Genomic DNA, 26,992 nt, shown 5'->3' with positions numbered 1-26,992 from the left:
AACTTCTGCTGGGTGCCCCAGCGCCGGTGTGCTGGCGAGTGGCAGAGCGACGAGCGGCGGAGGAGCCACGGTGGTTTCTTTCTCAGCTGAGGTTCTTATTGTGACATGTGAATCATCAGGAATGAATCTAACAAAGATAGTGTCGTAAACTTAACAGAAAAATTATATCCCTCTGGAATGTGTTATATTTTGAGAATAAACGAAAGAACAAGGCATTCCTTGGTTTAATCCATCTGTGTTCGCCTGGGGAAAAAAATACAAATCCTACAAGCCTTGTTTTCTCATTTCCACGTAACCTGCCTTTATAAAAGTTGAGACCAAGACAGCCCTTGTTAACCTTGCTCCCTTAGACGTTTTCAGAAGTACAGACTGTCTGTGGAGTTTTTATTCTCTGCCTCTTCAAAGAGCTCCCTTGGGAGGGATGAAAGGTGCCAGACTGATGCCAGCAAGCTCTTACTGCCGCAAGTCCCCCCTCATCTGAGGTTCATTTGCCATGCCGTGACCAATGCACTTGGTTTGCAGATCCTGAAGTTTTGAATAAGGATAATATGAAGTTGACCCCAGTTCTGATACTGTTGCTGAAGGATGGAGAGTTAAGGTCCTCCTTCCAATCTTGAGGGCATTTCTGGTGCTCAGCGAGTCTGCTGACATTTTTCTGATGCTGTGCGTACCTCTGTCAAATGAAGGCACCATCTGTGCCTTAAAGGCATGATGAAATCCAAAACGCATGTGAGGAAGCCTGAGGTGCTGTGAAAATCTATAGACAGTCCTTCCAAAACCAGAACTCCACCCTTGCGAGGACACTGCTGAACAAGGGTGTCCTACCCATAATTACACTCATTTCTGACTAAAACATCAAAAAATGATGCAGACCAAAGTAAACCCTTTTGCCAAAATGCCTGTTTCAGCTATTTTCTAACAGAAATTAATCTTGGGTCCGTTGGTCCCTTCTGGTCAGTGCACAAAGAGAACCAAATCTGCTCTCCCTTGAGGAACCAGATTTAAACTCAACCAGAGCCGGAAGGAAAGCAAACCTCCAGTTTTGTCCCCAGTTTTGAGTGAACATCGTCATGTTCTCCCTTTCCCACCGACAAGGAGCTGTGAAATCCAAGGCCATGCATGCCAGAATCCCACAAGTTCCCAGTGGGAAAACAGCCCGTTAACTGAAGAACAGGATTGCAGCGGAGCAGAATAGAAAGGGGCCAATTTCAGAGCAAACGTTTCCAATTTCACAGTTGTAGCCGCACCTTTTGGGGGGTGCGTGTGTGCCGTGTGTCAGATATCCTTTGCACTTCCCCTGGCTGAGGGAGACAAAAGCAATGCCAGATATGGCGTTTCAGCATTATGGGAGCTGACTTCCAGCCTCACGGCTCCTTTGGCCTAATATTTATAAAGCTCAATATTTGTGCAGTGCTGTGCAAGGGGAGGAATATCAAGCTGAAAGTCCAGAGCCGGGGGTCCGGGAGAGCAGATCTTACTCCAGGCGAGGCGCTGGCTGCCTCCCCGGCTGCAATGGGGCACCTGATATAACAGAGGAGCTGGGGGAATCAGAGGCAAAGTTTTAGCCCTGAGCATTTAATTGGGACAAGTGTGTCTGCAGAGATAAAGGACAGCCGGGATAAATCCCTGGGCACAGTGGCTGAACTGCCAAAATAGAGTTAAACACTGCCATGTTCTTAGTACTGAAATACGTGGAAATCAAGCCAAGAAACTGGACTTTAGGGAAAGATCAAAGGATAAGTACATCTCACCGACTTGTTTCCTTTTTTTTTTTTTTTTTTTTTTTCCAAACTCTGATCAGGTTTGCAGGAGGGAAATGTGTTTTAAAGAGGCGAGAACAGGCTGCCCCTCCAGAGGACTCTCCCCTGCTCTGCCTGGAGCTGTATTAACTCTGTCTAAAAGAAGTAGCCGTGTCATGACTCATACTTTCCACTCCCCATAATCCCTCTCAGTAGGGTGCAGACTTAAGAGTTTTCCTCCGACTTCAGTTTTGTTATAATTTATGCACCTGCTTTGAAAGAGCCTTTGAAAAATCTGACATCGGAAAAAAGAGAAGCCTGTTTTATCTGTCTGATGGACAGGCTGAAAAAAAAAACCCATTGCAGTGGAATTCTGCATTACCAGGAAAAGAACGTCTGCGTCTATAACTTCCTACCAGGCTGTTAGTAATCAAAAATATACTACTAGAAATCCTTTGTCAGAACAAGGGCAGAGCTTAAGTGAAAGAAGCAGCAGTTCAACAAAGTCAGAAGTGTGCGGCTGACACAAGACAGAGCAAATGTCTTTAAAAAACATGCCCATGAATTATGTACGAGCACATGCTTAAGGGCCCAGATCTCACGTCCAGCTCCCAGTGACACCAGCAGCAGCCGTGTTGGGTTCCACACTTCTGATCTTCCAGAACCAAGCACTAGGCAGAAGGTACTTTTATAAAACAATTTTAATGGAGTTTTGGAAAGGTCAATAAATAAAAATCTAAGTTTTGACATGCCCATTACTTTAGTGACTTTTTTTGCATTATCCCTGAGTCTGAAACAGTGAATACCACCTATTCAAAGGCACTTCAGAGTTGCAGTTTTATACATAACGACAGACCGTGTCACGGTTACGTCTAAAAATCTGCAGTTGATCATCCATGAGACCTTCCCCATCCAGCCCAGATGGCTTCTCAGGTCCACAGTCAATGTGGTTCATGCCCTACAGCCTCTCTGCAGCCTGTCCTCAACACAGCTAATTCCACCTGATTCCCCCCTGCCAGTCACCTGCTTTCAGCCGAGTGCTTCCTCTGCCTGTTCTTTGTTGGCATCGGCCGCCGACACTTTCCCAAGGTAAAAAACACTTCCTGGGCTCAAACGTCCCTCTTGCTCTATTTCCAGCTCTCTGTTCTGCACTACACGTTATTGCAGAAGGGAAAATACAAATTTTTGCATCTCCTCGCTGGTTTCTATGAAAGCGGAGTTCATCTCGAAGGACAGATTTCGTTGCTCCCATCCCACAACAAAGAGCTTCCAGTGGGAGCTATCTCGGTGCGTTCCCACCTGCCTGGCAAACTGGTGTCCTGTCTGCAAAGAAGCAGCCAGACCTCAGTGCAACACTGCCCAACGCGCCCCCTTAAGTAAGATCCTGCCCTACAACATTTTCTGCCTCACACAGAAGATACAGCTGTAAACTAGGAAGTTTTCCTTGGGTCACTGTTCATTTAGCATCATTTTGCAGCTCCGTTGGTCTGAGTTGTGTATTTTTATCATCTCATAGATCACTCCCTCCATCAAGAGAAATAGCAGCGAGTGCAGGGCATACGCTGGAAAAACAAACAGTTTTACTGCTGGCTTTCTGGAAGCTTTTGGTAAATAGCTGCACCTGGTTCTAAGTGTACTTTGTGCTAAAGTGGTGATAGTATCTACCTGCCTGATGTGGTGCTTTCTGAGGTTGTTAATTAAGAAAATGTTGAGTTTTATTGGTGTTTGCATTTGGGGCTGTGTTTTGAACATACGAATGAATGGTGCCCCTGGGGAAAATCATTATTTCTACTGGAATGCAAAACTAAGAAATATATAACAAATAGAGACAGACCCTCTGAAAACAGGTTAATTTATCCAATTCATTTCTAGAAAGTCATATTACCCAGCTGAGAGTATATAAATTATGCAAAATTGCCAAGGTGTTGAGCTATTTTGGGATATTCCAAACCCAAGTGATAATATCTTGGTACTCCTGTGATGGATTTATCAAGTGCTAATCCTTCTGCATACCCTCTTCTTCTGCAGTCAATGAGTATCTCTCCTCAGAAAAGCTCAGGAGCCTTTACCATCCGTCATGTGGATGACTGCAAATATCTCTTTAATGGTGCGAGACCCAGGAGTGATTTGCACCTATATAAGAACATGAAATTTTAAGAATCCTCCTTTCCCTGGAGCTTCCCTGAATGTTAATAATGGGAAGAAGACACGAGGGTGGTGGGAAGAGATTGAGAAGTTTGCTGGTGTACATTAAAGATGGATCCCATAGGTAACATCTCCAGGTTACCTGTGACCTTCACCATTCTTAGTGCCGCTAACACAGACACCATACTCCACACAAATCTTCTTGAATCATTAAACAAACTTAAAAGGAGCAAATTTGATAGTTTCTGCACTTTTATACCCTTCCCCCAGCAGTGGGGGAAGCATTCACTTGGAAACCTCAATTATAACACAGCTGTCAGCTCTATAATTAGACCAGTCAGGTCATTTTGAATGTAGTGTGTGTTATTCACCTCAAATAACAAATAACCTGCCATTCCACCCACACTTTGTGCACCTTTGCCAAGGGCTTATAAATACACATACAGTCCAGTTGCCTGTGTGGTACCATAAAATGAACCTCTGCTGCTTTGAAAATCCCAGTGTGGACACCTAGGTGCAGTCTTAGCTTGGATAGATGCAGCTCGTACCTTCTACCAGAGGCAGAATGCTCTCATTGCTTTTCCTGCAACACAGAGCTCAAATTAAAGACTTTGATCAAATGCTGCCAGAAACGCTGGCAATGCTGGGAAGGGGCTCTGTGGGGATGAAGATATGACGGCAGCCATCAGAACAGAGTTTCCTCAGGCCTTTGCTAGTGCATAAAACGCTATTCATCATCCCGGCAGCCTGGAGCACCCCAATGCACACTTGCCACTTACCGTCTTACATGAAATCTCATAAACCACCAGAGATCTCTGTAAATAGCAGGGGAAATATAAACAAGAGCAAATCATATGCCTTAGCCTTAATGCTGGTCTACCATCGACTTCTGAACCCAAAGAAACTCTCTTTATTTTGGAGGGATCAGACAATCCCATGGCAACCAGCCCTCCAGAATGCTTGTCGTTTGACCAATACAGCTTAAATCATTAATCAGAAAACCAGGTCCTCTTACCTAACCTACACTCTTTAAAAAGAGGTAATCTGGCCCATACATATGGTGTAAAACTGCCACATAACGGAGTTATTTTGGGATAATGTGCAGTAGGGTCACAGAGCACCTGTGATGGAATCACTTGCTTCATTTGCTGCAGAATGCTTTTTATTCAACCCGCAGTGACTAACTCAATCACAAACACAAGGTAGCCTTTGCCGTCCCACAGTCTCCATGGCTTCAAATACGCAATCGAGGAGTAAACTGTCTTACACATAGCGTGCACGAAAACATCACCGTGGGGAGTTAGTGCAAAGCTGGTGTATGGTAAACCCAAGCCCTGGCTTCCAGCAGCCCAATGTCCGCACCCAGGCAAGCCTCAGCAAGCTCCCGGCTGAGCCCTTCTCCCTGCCTGAGCTGATATATTTTCTCAATGCTTGCTGTTGAGAAAATAACATAATTGTACACCAAACGCTAAGTCTAAGAAACCATATTGATTTTGTTGTTAAGGCCTGTGTTTCTAGGATTTCTGGCCTACAAAGATGAGTTTTCCAAACTGTCCAGATACAGAAAAGTGCAGAAAAATCTCATTAACGGCGAAACAAGTAACGCAGCAACGCAACAGTGCTTGTTTCAAATTCAAATCCTAATGGTGACAGATTTTAACATGCTCGGCTTTTTGCCTCCTACTTGATGATGGATATTTTTGAATGGCACTAGATCACTGGTCATTAGACACATCTTTTATATTGTACCTCTATCAACAGAGGAGGGAGGGGGCTCAGAATGCCAAAACTCCTCTGTACACGAGCACTGTGAATGAATGCCTACAGAAAATCGGAAGGATAGTGAAGAGAGAACAGCTGGTGTGTGAGAAGGAAAATTACATTATTGCAAGTGGTTTCTGGCTACAGAGCTGGATGATGCTGAGCAGAGATTTCATACATGAGGGACTGTGCAACTTGAAAATCCATGCCCAAATCCAGTGCTGGGATCATGGCCCCTGGAATAGCACAGGATAAAGTTTCTCTCCCCTCCCTGCCTTTTTCCTAAATTCCTTCATTATTTTCCAAAGTTTTTGAAGTGCAGAGTTGCAAAGGAATGCCTAAGAGATGAACTGAGGGTGAATGATGAAAAATGGCAAGTCTGGGCAGCTCAGAGGGTGGTAACTCTTGCTGTCTCCTCTGGGTGTGAACACCTGGAAGAGGAGGGCAACAAGGGACACTGATGTCACTCCAAGAAAAGCCATCAAGAGGAAAAAATAAAAGGGTGGCTTCACCCAGAATTTGAGGACAGGAGGTAAATACTGAGGCAACATGATCTAACCTTATCAGGTCTCCTGCCCCTTTGTGGGCCAGATGGGACCCTGCGGCCACCCCTGTTGCTAGGAGGGTTTGCTGGTGATAAATCTCTCCTTGCCCTGACGTCCTTGCCTCTCTGTGTCACCACAGGGCTCCAGATTGCCTCAATAGACACCCATCCCTTCTATGGCACTGATCCGCTTCAGGAGAGCATGAGCACACCTTTAGTGAGCTTTGGTGGGCTGTACACACATTATGAAAGCACACATTGCAAGCCCAGCCTACACGTACATGCTTTGCTGAATTAGACTGGAATAAATCCGCAGCAGAGAAATTGCTTTCAAAGATTTGGTGTGGGTATTTGCACCTAGACACTAGTGTTTTTTCCCATAAATATCCCCCAGGCAGGGCAGAGATCACTGGCCAATGCCAGCAGACAAAACACGGTTTCTCCAGCAACCTCTTCACCTCAGTGCAGGCAGCAACCATGGCAAACATAACTGTCTTTACAATAATCCCTGCGCAAAGACTCAGCGCCAGCTACCTGGTGACTTTAAGCACGCTGGGGAAGCACTACTCTGAAATTTGGCCATTCGCTGTCTTTCACTTCCATACAATCTGCAGGGCAATAGCTTTCCAGCACTGCCTCCCCAGGGAAGTCTCTTTCTCAAAAGACGGCAGACTTTCATGCTTACTGTTTAAAACACAAGCATGCAAGAGTACACTGTCCAGAAGGAAAACAGAGCCCAGGATGCATATTAATTACCGGTGGCATAAAGCCCAGGCAAGGTTGCTGCTCCATAGTCAGGCTATAAATCTGCCCAAATAGGATTCTGACCACGTCTGCCTTGTTTATATTACAAAGTTTTATGGCCATGTGATTCTTCACCTGGAGAGAAATAGTATCCCTGTGCAGCCAGTTAAGGACTGAGATTTATTATCTGGCAAAAAAGACCTCGATGTTCTCCGCAGGCTGGAGAGCATCTGCGTGTGCTGGCTGCTGGCTGGCTGCAGTGCTCCCAGGGGTGAGGGTTTTCCCGGGGGAACCGCTCGGCTGCTGCCCCTACAGCAGGACCCCCGCTCCAGAGCTGGTTAAAAGTTCCTGTAAAAGTTTTATGCCTTTGTTTTGCCGAGCAAAAAAGCTTCAGAATAACAGAAAGGTTTAAGCTGCTCAGCCAAGAGCTGCTGCTGCATGGATTTCTGCTTTGAGAGGGTTTTTGCTGTGCAGTTTGGGAGGATATTTCCAAATGAGGTCAAAAAGAGGTGCTCCCCACTTTATCCTGCTCTCTTGCCCTGAGACTGGCTCTGCAACACTGGCAGGAGAGAGAAACCAAGTGTTGCTTTCACCAGGGAGGTGAAAGGACTTGATCTCAACGTGCAATGGGAGACAGATGGCTTAATTCGGAAAAACACAGATTCCCTTACCCATTTCAGGTACACCTTGCATCTCCTGGGCCCAGCAGTGTCACAATTCCAGCCACAAAAAGCAGATGAGAACTTAATGGTCATATAGGATGCTAGGGCCAGGGCTCCGGCTCATGAGATGCTTCGCTGTGGCTTACGAGCATCGCACACCAGCACAAGAGGTACGTGCTGGCACTCCGGCTCCAAGGGGAACAGAGCACCAGCCCAGCTGGCTGCTTTGGCACTGCCTGCATGGCCGAATTGGTGTGGGAAACACTTGCTTGTTGTTCAGGCCTGACCTGCAATTTGGGAAAGTCTCAGTGTGCCTCAGTTTCCCTGCCTGCAAAGTGGGCTTAAGCAGACTCCTGCAGAGAACTCTGTGATCCCCTCTGGAGGAACACTACAGACACTGCCCAGAGCAGAGAACAGCCTTCTCTGTAAATGTGAAAGATCCAATTTCTGCAAGCAGAAGTGTCCAAACTATCAAAATAAAGCAGACTATTGAACATCTGTTCCACAGAAACAATCTTTCCAGGCCTCTTGGATGTTGCAGATGACATGTTAACCTTAAGCACTGAAGAATTTTAATTGGAGGAGGAAAATGTCCTTATTTTCATAGAAACTGAGCCAGCACACACGCCTGGCCTCCTCAGTGAAATGGGTCCTTCAGTTGCACCATAAGTCACTCTCTCTTTGCGACGTGCTTAACGTTAAGCAGATGCTTAAGACTTGTTGACTTCAAGGAGACTACTCGCATGCTGAAAGCTATGTGTGTGCTGAAGTTTTCCACTCTTAGCAAGGTTTTTGTTTCGCCTCTAGCCAGATCCAGCTGGAGGGTCAGCTGGATCTGAGCATCACGTGTGCCCCAGGCAGAGCAGGAGGATCAGCTGCCTGCTTTGATACTCGCTCTTAGGAGATAACTTTGAAAAAGGGCAGGGGAAGGCAACTTCCATCCTTTGTTATTATGTGAACATATAGCTCTGAAATTCTCCATTCTGTCCTGGGTCTCAAAGGAAAATATTTGAAATAATCCATATTCATTAGAGTTTTTAATCCCTCACACACCAGAATTCAGCAGGCTGCTAATGAAGAAGACAATTATACAGCACTTCACACAAAAAGCAAAGCAGAACAGGTGCAAAGGCTGGAGCTTTGCCATACATGCTCTCTGTTCTTTGGCACAAGGTATCATCACTTTACTTAAATTATATTGAAACATCCCAACAGTTTAAGGAGTCAGTCCGAAAGGAAAAGAGGTGACATTCAACATTAATCATTAGCTGTTGACCACCTAAGATACTAAATCAAAAAGATGACAGCTGGCCAAGCTAAGTTTTATCTGTATTCCTTCTGAAGAACACGAGCAGAAATGATGCTGTACCAGCAGGGCAGTGAAAAGGCAGACTGTGTTTGTTTTACCCCTTGAAGTAGTGCTCCGATATACGAGTAGAGAGCACAGAAGTGGTATGCAAAGGATTTATGTCCTACCAAGGCAAGCACGGGTAAAGCAAAGAAAGGTTTTCTGTCTTTTGCAGACGTTTGTCAGAGGTGTTAGAGAGAAAATCACCTTTTGGAGTTTGTGCAGAAAACTCATAGCAAAGCCATGACCCCGATACACCAATATCGGCCACATCTCTGCCCAACAGACCATTTAGCTCTCTCAGTTTGGGGTTTCATTCCTCCCACATGGAGGGAAGACACACCAGAGCAGTACAACACCATAGGGCTGAATTCAAGAACATCAGACTAAATTTTGACTCACTGGACTCACCAGAAACTTTGGGAAAGACTACAGCAAGGAGGTCAATAGTGAAGGACTTCTAGTGAAAGAAACAAGCTTTTAAAGAGGGGGTTGCAATGTATTTTTGGTGCAAAAGATCATTCTGTGGGCAGGAAAAGGGAGCCCGTTACCAGTGTTATTCCCCACAAAAAATGCTAAGGAAAATAAATACTCCAGCAGGTATGTGATAAGGCAGGGAACAAGAGATGGAATGACCGCAGAGATTTGAACTGTTTAAGGACCTGGTGGAAAAGGAAAAAAAAAAAAAAAGGATAAAATTAGGAAGAGACTCGGTTTCTCTTAGGATATGAAGTCATTAATTACTGGTTGAAAGGATCTGATTTGCTGACCATTCACACACACAACTGCACTCTATGCAACGATTTGTCTTTTTGCACACAGTTACCCTGTTCTTCCACAGGCAGATTGAGTAATTGCTTGTGTAAATCACAAGATACATTTGCGTATTCCAGCTGTTTGATCTGCATGCTAAATCACAGCAACTGTGTGTACAGCCTAGCTCTTCATCCTTCCTGTGCACACACGTGCCTGCCTAAGTCTGCTCAAATCAAGACCACAGATTACATCTGTGTGGAAAGTATCGGTAATGCATTCATGTACTGAAACTGGCACGGAGTGCCTGAGGGAACGCTTCCCAGTTGCTTTAGGATTACTTTATAGCAACAAAACCTGTGATGCAACCAGCTTAGGTGAATTAAGCTGGGACAGCCAAAGCAATAACTTTCTCTCCATATCTGCTCTGCTCACTATTTTGGAGATCTGTGCAAGAGGAGGAAGACCAAACAGGTCCTTTAACCCCTCACTGCTTTGTGCGTCCCAGAGTCCTACTGGGAACTGGGATCCCAGTTTAAGTGAGTGAGTAGTGGTGAGGTCAGTAGCACAGTTGAAGAGCACGCATAGGCAAGCCATCCTTCCGCCACTCATCCTCATGAAACAGGCTAGTTTGGTTATGGGAACAGTAAATATGGAAACTAAACCCTGTACCTTTCCACAGCAGTTTTTGCTTACACTGTAAAATGTATTTATGACTTGTTTTGGGGTAACACAGATGAGCTGTGAGTCAGGACAGTGTTGCACTTCGTCCTATATAAGCACGGAACAAAAAGATGGAACTTCCTACAAAGGGTTCATGAATTAAATTACATCTATAACTCCTGGAAATGGCATTGCCATGCCCAAGTTCTCTGGACCATGAAGCAAGTTTTCCAGAAGATAGTGCAAACTAAGAAGTAATTCACAGCCACTTTACAAGAAGCTCTTACGAGCATCTTTAAAAATAATTACTAAATCAGGTGGGTTTTGTTCACAGCCATTCATTCATAGCCAGAACTTTCAGCAAATTTGTTCTTTAGCTTTACAGACATGCACAAATAATGAAATTATACCTGCCCCAGTTTTCAACAGAGAAGAAAGAGAGGTCTGATGCATTTGCCTAGCACAATGAAAGTCTCATATTTCAGTAAGTAGATTGCCTATGCTAAAGCTGGCTTTGGCTGGGACTGCAGGTGTTAAATGAAACCATTCCCCAGGATTGCTGGAAGTCTAAAATTACTCCTATAGAATAACACTGTGTGTAAACACAGACCGAGAGGGCACAGACACGTCAATTAGCAAAATGAACTCTGATACCTGACATGATCTAGAATACAGCACATCTTGTGTTCGGTAGAAATATCTCCTTACCAGGACAGCCCAAAAATGCCCTGTCCCGTCATGCTGAGCCACATACAGGAACTTGGAGTCAGGAAGGGGTTAAAACACATAGAGTGAGTGTTGAGTCAGTTGGTACCTTGGGTGGCATGAAGGATGTATGAGGTTTTGCTCCTGAAAAGCTCCCTTTGATAAGATCTGCTTCAGTCAAGACAGGGCTAGTAGGCCCTAGATCAGTTGGAATTAATCAGACTTCACACACTATACCTCATCTGCTTCAAGTTTACCTTGAATGATCAAAATAACAATAAGTAGGACCCAACATACCTAGAGTCAGCTACCAAGCCTACAACTTTGTCAAAATAAACCAAAAGTACATGCCAGTCATGCCATTTAGCATCTCCTCCAGAAAGCAAAACTAGAAGTTGACATATCTAAGAGCTCTCATGGTACCAGAGGGTCTTCAGCACTCATGGGAAACCGGGTCCACGCGAAGTTCTCATAGCCCCTCCCAACACTGACACAATCTATCTTAATACATTGCAGAAACTGGCAGGTAGTTAACACTGAAAGCCAAAACCACTGTTGTGTGAGCCTGCCTTCCTCGTAGTAACAGGTCACACATTTAAAAGCCGTGGCTTTTTGCAGCTAAATGCTGCAAAACCCGCTGAGATCAATCAGACTCTTACCTGGAGAAGATTAGAGGCTAAGAACGACTGTACGTTGACTAACCTAATTTTAATTCAGCTCACTGGCAATAAGATGAGGTACAGCTGTAAAGCGAGGGGGCATTTGCTGCCAGAACACTGGTATTTATTTATTTTTCATCTCTCTTCTACCCTAACAAAAACTATTCTTTCTCAGAACAAACCCAGCCCTAAGTGACCTCAGTCAAGATAGTAAGATGCAGATGCTCGTGTAACTCTTAGCCCAAGGGCTGAGGGGAAAGATTAAGGTGAGCTTCGCAGTCCACCCTGCACAGGGCTTCCTAAAGCGTTGTGCATAGAAAGGCAAGAGCTACGCTGGCTGGGGACACCTCAAAAGCTCCTTCCCCTGCAAAGGCAGACTGAGCCTTGAGCAGCTCTGCAGCAGCTCCCTGTGGAAGGGAAGAAGTGACCCCTTGGTGGGACCAGCTGCACTGGGCTGACAGCTTTGGGTTCCTTGCACCTGTCTGGTGCGGGCACTGCTTCCAGACCCCATTGCTGTGACAGCCTTGATGGTATGCTGAGGGTTAGAGACCCTTCATGGGACACTACGTACAGTTGATGGGCTGCATCTTGGGGACCTGTCCTGCAAGGGATGACAAACAAAGGCTCTCTTGGAGTGAGAATCAGTGAATCCTATCGCAGAGGCTGCTTGAGAGAATGCCCTCTGCCACCAGCTCTGCTGCTTTCAACCAGGAACACGAGTTCTGCTGCCAATAGCAATTTTCCTCTTGCCAGCAGAGATAATACCGCATTTGTCTAGAAAATCTCCTAACTGCTGTCTTCAACCTGTGTCCAACAGCAACCAGCTTCAGATGTAACGGCACCGATACATTGACAGGCAGACCGGTCAATTCACTTACACAAAATACAGTCACAAAATGATGATATCTGCTCCAGCTTGCTTTACCTTCCTAGACCAGGTTTGCTCTTGCCTGTATCTGGGAGATTTTCTCATTTACTATTTCTTCTACATTGTCATATTTAAGTGTAGATTGATAATAATAGTTACTGCAGCAGACAGTCGTGAGGATTACTTAATTAGTGTTTGTGAAGCACTTTAAGATCCTCAGATGAAAGGAGCTAAGAAATGCAATGTATAATTATTATGTATTATTAATAAACTTCTGGCACATTGACAGGAGAGGAGACAACGCTTTTTTTCGCCCCCCCTTTTCTTTTTAGAAAAGATTTAACTTTTATGCTATGAAGGACAGATTTACCAAAAATTCACAAACAAACAAGGAATGAAAGCACGCTATTCCATCACGGAGGCTGGGTCTTTCTCACAGCAGACAGCAAACATTGCCTCAGAAAGTGAGTTACATTCCTTTTCTACCCAGACAATTGATGAACCCATAGTTTTGAGAACGGACAGATATGGAGAAGTGCAAGGATGTTACAGTAATCACTAATAGTGGAAGTGGTCAAATGCACCAGTTACGAGAAGTAAAGAGAGTGTTTAACGTGTCATCACCATGGTTAATAAAAGCATGCGATGCAAAAGGAATTAAGCGTTCAGAGCAATAGATGGATATATTGTAACAAACAGAAAAGTTGCAGCCGTGTGAATGAAGTTTTTCAGAGCTAAGAATGTGCCAGATACAAATGAAATTTCCAGAAATATGAAGAAACCCGATCTGGGATGGGTTCGTAGGCAGTTTCATGGAAGCGTTAAACTCATATGTATTACATCTGCCTCTTGAATGCTTACGGCTGGAATCCAGCTACGCCAGAGAAAAAAAGTGGCCTAGGGATTAGGGGTGGATTACGATTCCGTTCCTCACTCCATCACAGACCCTGAGAAGCCAGTTAGTCCCTCTGAACCCGCTCCAAGTAAACGGGGATAATCACGCTGCTCTCCTTCACAAGACAACTGGGAGGACAAACACACTACAGCGCGCTCAGGTGCCAGAGTAGGGAAAGCTAGGGATCGGCAGGCACCGAATCGCTGCAGAAAAGGATAAGAAAAGACTGGACATAGTCATATAAAACAGTCCTCGGGGAGCCAAGGAACTGCTCCTGGTGCTTAGTCCCACAACACATTTCCTTTCCTGGTTTATGCTGCCATCACATACCATTGAAACCAGGCAAGCAAAGCATACGTGGCATGTGGAAGAGCTTTCTTGTGTCTTGGAAAGTGTGCTTACTACAGTTCCAGCCCCTTACAAAAGATTTTAAGCAGTGAGACTGAGACAGACCTCTTTGCTCACATCTTCAACTTACTCTTTTAGCAAAATGAGTACTTTTTAAGAGATACCCACAAGGAATCTTAAGTCTGAAATAAAATTTGCTAAGTATAATCATGTTTTAGAAACATTTTGTCCATCAGTACCAACGAGAGAGCATTTCTGGTGTTTATGTACTGCAAATGAGATTTACAGCTCCATTTTGTTCAAAAATGAGCAAGAGCAAATGGACTTAAATAAAATAAAACAAAACTAATCTGTGCTTTTGGCGAGAGACTCTGCACGAATCCTAGTCCAAACAGCATTGAATAAGTTCAGCTCATAATAACTGGAACTGATTATGTACCACAGAAAAAATGAACTTTAAAATAAATTGTTCCTTCCATTTGTTTTGACTGTTCATCCAACTTCTGTTAGTGACACAAGGTTTTTTTTGTCAGATTAGATGGATGCCTGATGGATGATGTTTTTCACATGAGATTTGACAATACGAGATTCAGGTACCAAGTGCTTCGGTTTTTGCTTTGCTATTGATCTCTCTTGTCCAAGCCCTGGGTTCAGACACAGGACCAAGCAGCAGAGCGCTGAGCTAAGGCCACCTTCCCCACACTGCAGTGCCAGCGCCTCAGGGGAAGTCACAAAACATCCACAGCCGTTGGACCAATGGTCCACATCATTGGACCAGAATAGCTGCAAACTTCAACAAAAAAACTCACAGGAATCACAACAGGTCTGGGAGAAATTTGTGAATGGGCAAAGGGAAACATTCCTAAAAATGTCAAAACATCTTTGAAGCCAAACTGAAGGAAACTCCCAAACCACCAAAAAGCCCATGCTCTGACCCTCACGTTCACACAGATACTGTTACTGTCAAAGGTGGCAATTGTTTTGTCTGAGGAGAAACTACTCCTGTTGAGTAACATTTGAGTTGTTCATTACGTTTACTGTGCTCAAAGAGGAGCTGGTTGCCAGGATTCATTCTTAATTGAAAATAAATACCTTCCATGTAGAGGTTAATTTTGATATAAGTGAATTTCCATGCAGATGGGCAATTTTAATATAATATGTGTGCACACATATCAATATATACTGTATTAAATATGTATTATGATTTATTATATCATTTCATCATACAATTATATAGAATCTAACATACTTTCTCTCTTGCTATTCAATACAGTTTAACAGCATCCTCTCCCTACAGCCAGACTTGCATCAGAGTGCTGAAAATGCCCCAGTACAGGCCTTTGAGATCTACCAAAGAAAACCTTTCCATTTTTCTGTAACTACTTGTTCCTCAAACACAACAAAGTTTTCCAGGCTGGGCTCATTTAGGTAGGAATACCTATGCTGAAACAAAGAGGGGTTTGATTTCTCACTCCATCCCCTCAGATAAACTGTCAGAGTGCCACCAGCACCTTTCCCTCTGTAATAACGCACTGTAGGCAGCAGGCGAGGGCCACGGGAAGCTCGCCTATACCGTGAAAACGTACTGGTGATGTGGGACAGAGGGAAGCCAGCCCCCACTTCCCCCCCAGCTCCGCCCTGGCCTTCCTCACTGACCTTGGGCAATGATCACCTCTTCACTTTAAGATGGGGATAATACATATATCACAGGTTTGTCCTGGCCTTAAGTAATCCATCTTTTCAAAGTACTTTGAGAGCTTTGCTTGATGAGTACAGACATTATAATACTCATCTGTTCCCATTACATTCAATGGGAATTTTACCCTCCACAGAAGCAGGGCTGGAGCTGCTGGTGTTATTGGGGGACCTAGAAAATAAACGTGCTTGGGATATTTAAATGCTAGCATTTTGGGGTGTGCTATAGCAAGTACAAAGGCACAATGCTTGCCTAGGGATGCTCATCACTCTTCCAGGCTTGCTCTAGAATAAAAAGTAGAATTTTCTCATTAAAAATCAGAATGAGACCTCACCGACTCCTGCTGGTAAACATGTCCAGCTAGCGCCAGGTTGTAAAGGAGACAGGAGAGGCCAAGAAAAGCTAGGAGAGCAGACAGAAACCAGCCAAACTCAAGGGGGAAGGAAACTGACTACAAGGTTCACTTTTGCTGTACTGAGTAATTGAGAACGCCAGGAGGTGAGCATGGGGCTATTGCCCCAGGGACTAAACTTAGGGCAAGGTCATCCTAAGCCTAACCAGTGCCAAGGCTAAAGCAGCTCAGGCGCAACAGTTAAGTGTGGGGCAAGGATCCCTGAGCTGTTGCCAGCTCACAGGTCCATGGCACAGAGCAACACAGAGCCGATTTACCCACTCAGGCCTTGAAGTGGTTTTGCCCCACAAGGACAGTGACCTCCAAACCCCCAGGCTATTGCCATACTGCAGTGCCAGCACTCCCAGTCCTAGTGCAACACATAGGAAGCCTGTGATGGAGCTGAGCCTCTAGATCTAGGAAACAAACTGGGCAACTCTCATAACAGCAAGGGGCCGATCCTTGTCTGCCTTAATGTAGTAGAAGCAGTAAAAACATGTAGCTTCTATGTATAGCTTCTCAAGAGAAGGCTAATATTAATGCCTTGCTCACATGCACTGGCCCCATTGCGCCTCTTCTGTTGCTGACACGTATCTCCATGGACTAAATCATATTGACTGTGTTTATTATAAGAACTAAGTGATCAGCTGTGAACTTTCTTTGACATAAATATTTTGCCATTAGCAATGACAAATAGCAACGCTCATGTTGTAAAAGTAACATTGGATTATTCCTCTCCATGGAGGCATTTATGTCGAGAGAAATCAGAGGGAAATTGTGATCTTCAGGATCAAGAGCAACAGGCAAAAGCAGGAATGCGTTGGCAATGGTATTTATCCTGCTGTGTAAAAAAATAAAATTAAAAATTAAGGAAGTGTTTTAAGAAATGAATTGATTTTTCCACCCAGCTGCAGAGTGCCTCTGCATAGCTTGCTCTGAGCGCCGCTGCAGTCAGCGCACACCCGTCAGGCACGGCATGCTTGACTCGGTAGCGTATGCAAGTGCTTTGCATAGGTACCAGCTGACATTGCACCCACACTTTGTGTGCATTACCCCATGTGGCATTTCCCCAGTGAATCAGGCCCAGCACTTTTCTGAATCCATTACTAAACCTCTGCAGTTACAGCTGAGCAAAATAGGGATTTTCCATTCTTGCAAGATTTCCTACATTTTTGACTGGTGATGTTGGCACTTTAAACCATGCCTGCTTGCGGGCTGAGCAGGAAGGGAGAACACCAAGAAGCGAGGGGGAATTAATTTCTCAGAGAGATTTTTCAAAGGTACAAATGAGAGCTGTTGCTTTAAAAATAGCATTGACTATATTTCTATAGCACACATCCTCTAAGGAATTCAGCCTAAGCATGTAAGCTGTCGCTTCCCTCCTGAGGCAGGCAGTCTCACACAGATGTGGATGCTTAGGCTCAGGGAAGACCACAGACTTGCTCCAGGCTCTCCTAGCAGAAAGTTACAGAGAAGTTAAAAAGCCAGGAGGATGCCTACATGCATACTATACTTCATGGACTGTATGGCAAGCACATCAAAATAACTACTAGGTGTAACAATTTACCTTTCCTTGTATAAGATTCTTTAGAGACTGCAGATTTGCAGGTTTGTGTTGTAAACTGCCGAACCCAAACCATTTTCAGGCAGGAAATGCCAGGCAGCTGCCTGCCTGGATCCAAGGGACCTTCAGGGCTGCAGTACCAGGTCTGGAGAAAGAGTCACTTTTGAAGGGTGAGGATCCCACCTGGAGAGCTTAGTTCAAGCTTGTTGTTGGCAGATGTGACATGAGATGTTGCATTAGGGATACAGGAGACTAACACACATGTCATGGCCAGGGTGTCTCCTGTGTTACAGGGACTGCTGGCAAGGTTCTTTAGAGACAGGAAAGAATGACAGGACACAGTCACCAGGCTGGCAACATCACTGGGTTTTGCCCCAAAGTGAGAGTTTAGTGAGACTGTAAGGCAAAGGAGTTCTGGGAACTGGCAGCACATCAATACATTGTGGGAAGGTCGTTGGCGAGACAGAAGCAGAGGACACATTGCAGGGAGCTGGACATAGGAATTAGGGCTCCCCAGACAAAAGATTTAAGCACCCAGAAAGGAGCTGCGGGATGAAAAGATATGGATACAGAGCAGCAATTGTTTGTGTGTCCACAGGACAGTGCTGTGCTAGAAGCCCAGCGATAAACTATGGACCAAAGTGGCAAATCCCTAAACCCAGGGGAAAGGCTTTGGAATGAGGCTCTGCTTTAGAGGATCTCCAAAGGCAGGAGTTTACTTTGGATGAAGGGAAAAGTCTCCTATATATAGCAGAAAAACCAAGGCAGTAGCTGCATCAAAAAAAAAAAATTAAAGTCACAGATGTAAGCAAAATATGGGCAATCTGGCTTTAACAGGCAAAATCAACATCTGCCCGGTGATGGCAGTCTCAGAGACAGACAGGACATGGCTAAGATGTGACCCCAGCAATTAGGGAGAGGGGTTTCCTCCGCTGAATGCTAAATTCAGGCAGGTTTAGAGATGAATGAAAACTGCATGCCATAAGGGAGGGCCAGGAATAGAAAGCCCATGTGGGGGAAGAACACTCTAGATGTAGCAAATGCATCTCCAAGAGGCTTTATCATTCTTATTTTGTCACTACTATCAACAATAATAAGAAAAGAGCTTACAGAGCAACCTCCCCAATCCCTAAGCAATGCATCCAGAGATTAGCAGCAGAGAGCAGTGGGCAGCTCAAGAAAAGCTGTTCAACAAATGTAGAGGCATGCATAATAAGATTACTGAATTGGAGTTGAATGTTTTCAAGGATAAACGTGATATTATTGCACTGGCAAAGACAGAGTAGGAACAGGGGAAAGGATGAGAAATAGCCTGCCAGAACAGAGGGATTGCTGCAGCTGAGCTCCCAACAGGACAGGGACAAGTGGGAAGTGGAGGCAGCGAGGAGGAGAGGAAGTGCACATCCTACTTGACATGCAGATATGCAGAGAAGCTTTTTGCAAAGTGGGTGATGTCATCGTGTTTTTCTCAGCCTTCAGGACAGCAAGGGAAAAATAGATGAAACCAGCACATGCAGAGGAGTCTGTAAAACGAGCAGACTCCCCCCCACCCCCGTAATACTAATTGCTCAAATATTGATCGGGGGAAATAATTTGCTAGGACTAAAAGAAAAAAGGATTCCCACCCCCCCCCTTAAGAGGCAAAAAGGGCAAGGTTCTTGCAGAGTTGATGGAAAGGTCCAGGTGATCAGAGGATTTCCAAGACCATGTAAGTTAATTAAGATGTTGAGTTGGTCAGATTTGTTACTTGTTTATACTGGAAGGCATGGGACAACTGTGGTCAGTGATTTTTCAAGATTCCATGAAGTCTAACTGGAATTGCAGCTAGGCTGGTTCTCCCAAGGGACACCAATGTCTCACTGGGCAGGTGAGACACCCACAGATGCTAACTAGCTTCATAAAAAACAAGCTACAGGAGGGACTTCTGCTTTGGAAAGCCAGGCCTGCTAGCTGGGCTGTGGGCAACAGAAGCCCAGGCTTAGCCTTGGTGAGGGAAAAAGCAATTAAGGTTAAAAACCCAAACCAGAGTGGTGGAGAACTGCTAGCCACTACTGCCCTGACATGGACACTAAGTGCCAAGAAAAAGCAACAATTCTGCTTGGCTTCTGGAGAGCTGCTTTTCTTGCCTGAGGAAAAGAAACTACTATAATATCTACGCCAGAAAATATCTGCACCTCATCATCTAGAGTAAATCCAGACAGAAGTGAGCACCAGAGTCTCCTTCATGGTTAAAAATGGATGTTGTGAGTACACCAAAGTACAGGAATAATACTATTTAGAAAAACAAAAACAAACTAAAAAAACACAAAAGCCAACCACCAAACTATTAAGGGAGACTGGGAGAATGATAAAAATAAGCAGGAACATGCAAAAACAGAGATTGCATGAAGAGGAGGAAGCATTCACAAAGACAGCAGTATTTCTCAGGGATATACAGACAAATAAAGCCCCAGAAAGCAGCAGAAGCAGATCTTTTAAAGTATCTTGTAAGGCTAGGGAGAGAGAGAGAAATGAAGACTTTTATTTAATAACTGTCTGTTAAATATTTTTTCATTTGGTAGAGGGAGAGTCCCTCAGTTCTCAGTTTTGTGCATAGGAGTTTTCCCACTGGGCAAGGTGGGTGCAGGGAAGTACAGCACAGCAAGAGCCTCCAAGTTAAATGGACCAGTGGGTGAAATGGTCCGGGTGCCAGGGTGTCTGACCCTGGAGAAGGGCTGGAGGGCTGCCCCATGACTCTACAGCACCTCGCACAAGGATGGTGCTGCTTCAGTTACAGCTGTGAGGGACTGCAGCGTTATAGGAAAGGCACAAACACCCTTCTGCTAGTGGTGGGGGGTAACGAGGCAGCGAGCCTGAGGCTTCAACAGCTGCCTGATGCCTCATCATAGAAATCTGGATGCTCTCAAGCAGTGGGTATTATAAAATCTAACAGAGTGTTCTTTCCAGTCACGTACAGGGTAAAGCATTGCACATAAATAAGACACTGTTTGCCATGAGGTGGTTAGTTTAAAAGCCAGACAGATTAGTTAAAAGATACGGGTAAATCCCCAGTGGATAGAAAAGCACAAAAATTAAGGTCTGGGGGATTCTTCTCCTCTGATTTGAATGCTGTTTTCCAACCTGAGGTACATCACATATAATTCCTTTTAAAAAAAAAAACAAAAACACAAAACAAAATACCCAACACAAATAGAAAACAACTCACTCTCTCAGTATTTAACCTGTCCCAGTATAACCATGAGAAGTTCTGCAGTAAGCTGGTACGGAAGAGTCAGGTTAGGTGTTGTGCAGAAAATGTTAAAATGCAAACAATACAGACAGCCAGCAAGGAAGCCCACGTTGCTGGAGCTGGAGTTCGACGACGGGGCATGGCTTACAGAGGGATTGCATCGGATCTGGGGGAGAACCTGCATTGTAGCCATTTCCTAGGCTTCTTGAAGAGAACATGAATGAAGACTGTATTTCTTACATTTAAATGGAAAAACCTTTGCATTGAGTGGTACGAGTCTGAAGAAAAAGAATAAACAAGAGTAGTGCAGTGATTTTAGGTCTTTCAGTGACAATCATTAAACCTCAAAATAGTTTACTTCATCCTCTTTCTGTAGGAACAGTTTGAGCTCCCAGACCTGGCAAAACAGATGGAGTCTGGCTTTAGGAAAGGCAACAGAAGTTCCTGGAGGTCTGTGGCCTCAGCAAAAGTGCTTCACTGAGCAGATAGCTGAGGAAAGCTGGCCAGAAGCTATCAGGCAGAGGCTCAGATTTAGAAAATGCAGCCTGAAACAGAGCCTGGGCACAGCTGGTTAGGTCAGATAACAGGTCAGGCTGCCAAGTCCTTCTCCCTGTGTGTTTCCATTAGAAGTTGAAGATTGGGACCAGCCGATTCAATATGTGGAATGAATTCTCATGAAGGTGATCAAAGCAAAGGGCATACTCTGGCATGAGAGAAAAGCGATTCACCAGCAGGGAGAAAATCGGATAAAGAATAGGCTTAGCAGCTCTTCTGTCCCTGCCTGGTAAGCTAATTGTTCGTCATACCCATTTTCCTTGCTATACTTGAAACGAGTAGAAATCTGTGTTCGGGAAACACTGGAATATTTGAGGTCTGAGAACATACAGCACCATTTTCATTGCAGTAATGAAGTCACAGAATGGTAGCTTTAAATGGGAAGGATAATAATGCATTACCATTCACACTCAATTAATCCAGAGCCTGCAATGCTGAATGCACTTACTCTGAGACTTTTCTCAGAAAATGAAGCTAGAGTGTATTTCATTTATAAATCACAAAAGACACTTATTTGGCAAGAATGACCCCTGCTCATATACAATAACTCAGGAGCATCAACAGTCTCTAATGGATTTTGAGTCAGTGCCACAGACAGCAAAGCCCTGGGCCTGTGTTTCAGGATTCCAGGACTGTGCCAGAGGAGCCTTATAAATGATTAACGCATTCAGCACAGAGTCATCCATGCCACTGGAGAAAAAAAAAAAAAAAAGACATTCTGGGGCTCTGTTTGTCATTAAAAAAGTGACAATTGGTTCAGCAGCTGACCGTGCTTCTCCCTTCCCCTGCCAGAATGAGCCATTTGGCTCCACAGTTCATAAAATCCCTTCCCCAAACTTTCGTACATACTCTTGGTTCACAATGTGCAACATTTTGATAAGAGAACAGAGCGGGAAAGAAGTAGTCAGTTTTCCTAAGTAGCCTACCAAAGCCAGACTTCCTATGGGATGGAACTAAGGTTTGCATTTGCAAATGCACATACAACAGGAGGGTGAGATTAAAGAGGTAGCTGAGGCCTCTTTCTACTTCTTCGCCATACTGTGAGGACGCCAATACATAGAAAAGTCAAGTTTTGGTCCCTACTGCTCAGTTGCTTATGCTTTTCAGTTATTCATCCCACAGTTTTCAACCTCTCCCCCTTCACTTTTGTCCCCATGGTTACTGAATCACCATGTTCACAGAGATTTTCCTCACTAAAGAATATGTGACTAACATGAGACAGCTAAATTATCAGAGCCAACTCTGACATTGGTTTCTCCTAACATGGATCTTATCTTCCAAATACCTTCAAATAGATCTGTTGCACTGGCCCCAACTTCGGAGTTGACTACTGAGAGAGACAGAGCTGCAGCAGTATTGCACAGGGAGACTTAAGATAGGCTGGAATCAGGTAAAGGATTAAACTCAAACACTAGCTTTAGCAGACCTGCAGCCTAGGAGTGCATGGTAAAAATAACTAGATGTATTTCACCACAAAATTTTAAGTTAAGCCCTAGAAGGGAAGGCATTATTTCCCGGCTGGACCTGGGTCTAAGAATTCAGGTAGATTTCCTCTCCTTAAAAGCCAGTTTGGTTAAGTAGCAGGAGACATGCATGGTTGAGGCCCAAAGAAATCTCTACTACAAAGTGCACCAAGACAGGCCACTGGATAACAAGTCAACTAACGTTCAGCCACAGCAATCAGAGTATGCTGGCCCATGGGTCAGTGGAGCTGCTCCCACACTGAGCTGCCTAGACTGGCCCAGGGAAGCTCAAACCAAATCCCTTCCAAATTAACCAAAAAAGATACATCAAACCTGGTTCACATCTGGGAGGCCTTTCTCCCCTTCACTCACAGCATCCAGCCAGCCACAAGTGCCCAGATGCTAAAGCAAGAGTAGCAGGGCAATACCTCATGCAAGCATCACCACAGTCATCAGCGAACACAGAGAATACTTGAGAAGAAATTTGGAGATCTTACCTTGGCCGCTACGGAAGAGTTGGGCTTCTCCAGGAGGTCCCAGAGCTTTTTCCTTTTGTCAGCACAGCAAGTGTTATCAAATTCCTCCCCTTCCCTTTCCCTCAGTGTCTCGGCTTCTCTCTTCAACTCCTCATTCATCTGCTCCTTCTTCTGGTGGTAGCGGGCCTGGCAACAGGACTCCAGGTAGATCTCATCCACCCCCCAGTAGTCCAGCTCCTGGCTGAAGGACAAGGCGCACATCTCCTCCATCATGTGCAGCTTGCCAGTACGGTAGAAGTTCAAGATTGAGGTGAATGCCCCGGGATGCCTGTCGAAGAAGTACTCATTCTCCTCCAGGTTGTAGTCATCACAGATCTCCATGAGGGAGTCGTGTGTGTTGCAGTCTCTGAGCTTACCCAGCCTGGTCCGCGGCAACCTGTCCAAGGTCCGCCAGAGAACCTCGTGGGCCAGCCCCCCCACATTGAGCTTGACCCTTCGGGAACAGGCCTTGCTCCTGACGATCTCCGTGGGGTCTGGAGGCAAAGAGGTAGTAGAGCGAGATCCATGCTTATTCATCCCCAGAGGCATCGCTGGTCCCCCTCAGGCTGGACGCTCCAAGGTGCGGCGTGGGGCAGGGCGTGCGGGGGGCCGGCTCTCCTCACCTCTCCTTCCCCTCCATGCCCCAGAGCTGCAAGAGAGGCCAACCATGGGTCCCCGCCCGCTGACCTCCGCGCCCGCCGCCGCCCGGCCGCGGCCTTATCCCGGCGCGGGGGAGCGCCCGGCCCCGCTAATCTGCTGAGGGGGCGGCGGCGCTGTCCGCCCCGGCGGTGCTGAACCGCGCTCCGGCGGCGGGCAGGCGCTGTCCGCGCCCGCCGTGCTGAAGGCCGCCCGCTCCCACGTGTCGGCCCCGACGCTGCCGCCGAGCTCCCCCGGGCGGCGGTCCGGTGTGTCCCCCGCGAGCTTCCTCTCTCCGGGAGGGTTGCCCGCACACCCCGGCCAGGGGAGCTGGGGAGGCTGGGCATGGCCCCGGAGCCTCTGAGAGCGGAGGGCTGGGAACTGCTGACAGATAGGGCAGGGCACAGAGCACTCCCGAGAGCCCCAAAAAGCGCCGGGCCGCTAGCCAGGGGTGCTCTGGTACGTTGTCCCCCATGACGGGGCGGCTCGCCGGGAGCGCACCGGCCCCGCCGCCGCCGTCCCCCGAGCACCCGGCCCCGCCGCTCGCTCCCGCAGAGGGACCCTGTCGGACCGCAGACTTCGGACCCCGGGTGCCCTTACGACCCACGCGGGGCAGCCCCGCTCCTCGGAGACGGTGGTGCCCACCGCCCTGCCCAGCCGTGGAGGCTGCAGGGAGACTGGAGGCTTTTTTTAACTCCAGCCTTGCAAATTTGCACGAGGAAAGGGCTGGAGAATGGGAAAGGGGCTATTTCCAGTCACTCCAACGACCCACTCTACCTCTGTGGGCTGTACAGGGACGCCTCCACACACACCCCACGCCGACCTCTACATAACAGGGAAATCAACGAAAATCGGAATAAGGAAGAAAACCCGAGCCTTCCTTGCAAAGCCGGGTGGCTTATGACAGCCCAGAGCACTGTTGCTTACACAAGATGGCACGAAGAGAAACCCAGGCGCAGAAAGGAACAGCTCCTCCATGCCCAGCCGGCACAGCTCCGGTGGCTCGGCCCCTCTCCCCGCCGATCCGGGTCCCCCCAGCCTCAAAACCGAAATACCACCCCTGCTTCTAGGCCGCCCCCGGGGCTGCTCCACGGCCGCCGCCGCCGCACACGGGGAAAGGCTCCCCTCCCTCGGCCCGAACACGGCCCGCACCTACCTCCTCCTGCGGGCTCCCAGCGAGACGGTGCGGGGCTGTGCGGGGCCGAGGGCGGCTACATCCTGCGGCGGGGCGGGCAGCAGGGGCGGCCCCGCTCGCATCCCCCCGCGGGCAGCCTCAAGGCGGAGGGATGGCGGCCGCGCTCCCGGCTGTCCACGGAGCCCGGGGGGAGGGGAAGGGAAAAGAGGTAAATCGGATCCCTCGGCAGGAAGCTTTCCAAGGCCTTCCCTCGGCTGCGGTTCCTCACTCCTGCCTCCAGTCAACGCCGAAGCCGCATCTGCCCCCGCCCCCCCGGCCCTCTCTCCGTGCAGACACAAAGGAAAGCTCCGGTACTTCCTTCTGCTGCCTCGGAACGGAGATCAACAAGTCTAGTCTGAACCTCCAGCTTTTCCCTGTAATTCTGTCCCGGAGTTGTTTGGAGCGAATTGGAAGTTGGGGGTGGAAGAGAGGAAGGCAGCTCCACCGTGAGCTGGGATGCAGCATTGCAGGGAAGGTTAACGCTTTCCTGGCCCGGCCCCGCCGCCCTAGGGCTGATTTACCGCGGGGGAGGCGCCTGGAACAGACCCAGCACCGCGGGGAGAGCCGCAGCTTCCCTCCCTAGGGGGACGGGGCTATTCCCACCATCCTCCAGCTCCCGGTGGTATCACCCGTGAAAATAGGAGCAGGGATTGGTGCCAGGAGAAAAATGATGAGCAGAGAGAGCTGATAAGCCCATCAGGGCCCCTACTGCTTCCGAGGCCCTGCTTGCTGAGCCAGGAGCAGCTGAGCTCAATGAGGCTGAGCATCACTCTGAGTGCAAGGAATGAACTGGGCACTTGCCCACACCTCGGTAGCCCCTCATCAAAGGAAAGGGCCTGTTCTCAGGGTGATTGCTCATATTTGCAGATACACATGGAAGGAATAACAGTGTATCTCTGGTGCTGATTAGAGACATAAATGTAATAAAAAGGAGCATTTACTAATCTGAAAACACAGCAGAAATGGAGTAAAGGGTAACTTTCCAGGCAACAGCACAGCATTCAAAGTATCCGTCTGCTGCTCTGTCCTTCTTGCCTTCCTCCTTCACTCCCAACAGGGGAAATGGACCTCACCGGGAACCTAGAGCTCCATTAGCACCATTTAATGGGTACATTAGCACCACTTAATGCAGTTCACCTGCCTAAGCTGGTGTAGCAGAGGTAAACAGCCATGCTCGTTAGCCCTTTTCTCCTCTTGCATTGATTGACCATGGCTCTTGGACTCTAGTGATAATTCCTACTACAAGGTTTTTAAAATAGGAGACTGGTGTCTGATTTTATGTGATTAACTGGAAAAAAAAGACTCTTAGTGCTGCTTTTCCCCATTTTCTATGCTTCCCTCCCACCTGGCTCCCATTGCCCAGCACACACAATGACAGTGTTATGCCACTATCTTTGGAGTTTGAACATCCACATCTTCCTTAGAGGTGGCTTTCTGAAATCCCAAGCAGTATTTGTGTGGCCAGGTCTTTTTCTCCAGTACCTTCAACAATTGTATATCTTCTGCATTCAGAAGTTTTTATAAGGAGAAATGAGTCACTACCATCCTTTTGCAGATGGGGAAATTAAGATATAGAAAAGCAAGATCTGCCAGAGGGGAGGTGGAAGGAAGAATTGGGAATAAAATCTGTTGATCAGCTTAATCTCAGCCCAGTGCCCCTCCACTGCAGTAGATCCCCTGACTTCACGAAAACCTACGATCAGCACCCAGAGTACTTCAGTTCCCTTCTTGCTTTCTCATCATTTCACCACCAGACCCTACTTTACTCCTCTTACACAGAGAGGAAAACCCGTGATCAGGGCTTCGAAGCTAAATCTGTTAATGATTATAAAGTGCTTCGAAACTTCCAGCTGCCAGGTGCTGTAGGAGAGCAAGTTATTTGTTTGTTAGCACTGGCATCCAGGGCACATTATCTCCCGTTGTGACAAATACAGG

General features: G+C 46.6%; 1 protein-coding gene across 1 annotated transcript in view; it reads right to left on the bottom strand.

Annotated features, from left to right (window-relative positions):
• KCNB1 (potassium voltage-gated channel subfamily B member 1) overlaps positions 1 to 25,444 on the bottom strand; it is a 130,175-nt gene extending 104,731 nt beyond the window's left edge. The window contains exons 1-2 of the mRNA XM_074604846.1: positions 25,040 to 25,444; positions 23,230 to 23,896 (exon numbers count right to left, since the gene is read on the bottom strand). Of these exons, the coding sequence (XP_074460947.1) occupies positions 23,230 to 23,796 (567 nt within the window). The 5' untranslated portion in view covers positions 23,797 to 23,896; positions 25,040 to 25,444. The remainder of the gene's footprint in view (positions 1 to 23,229; positions 23,897 to 25,039) is intronic.
• Positions 25,445 to 26,992: the final 1,548 nt, after the last annotated feature.

The sequence above is a fragment of the Larus michahellis genome, chromosome 12 (genome assembly GCF_964199755.1).
Source record: "Larus michahellis chromosome 12, bLarMic1.1, whole genome shotgun sequence".
In the NCBI taxonomy this organism is placed as follows: domain Eukaryota; kingdom Metazoa; phylum Chordata; class Aves; order Charadriiformes; family Laridae; genus Larus; species Larus michahellis.
Note: the sequence above shows the minus strand (reverse complement) of the source record. Positions and strands in the feature narration are given on the sequence as shown.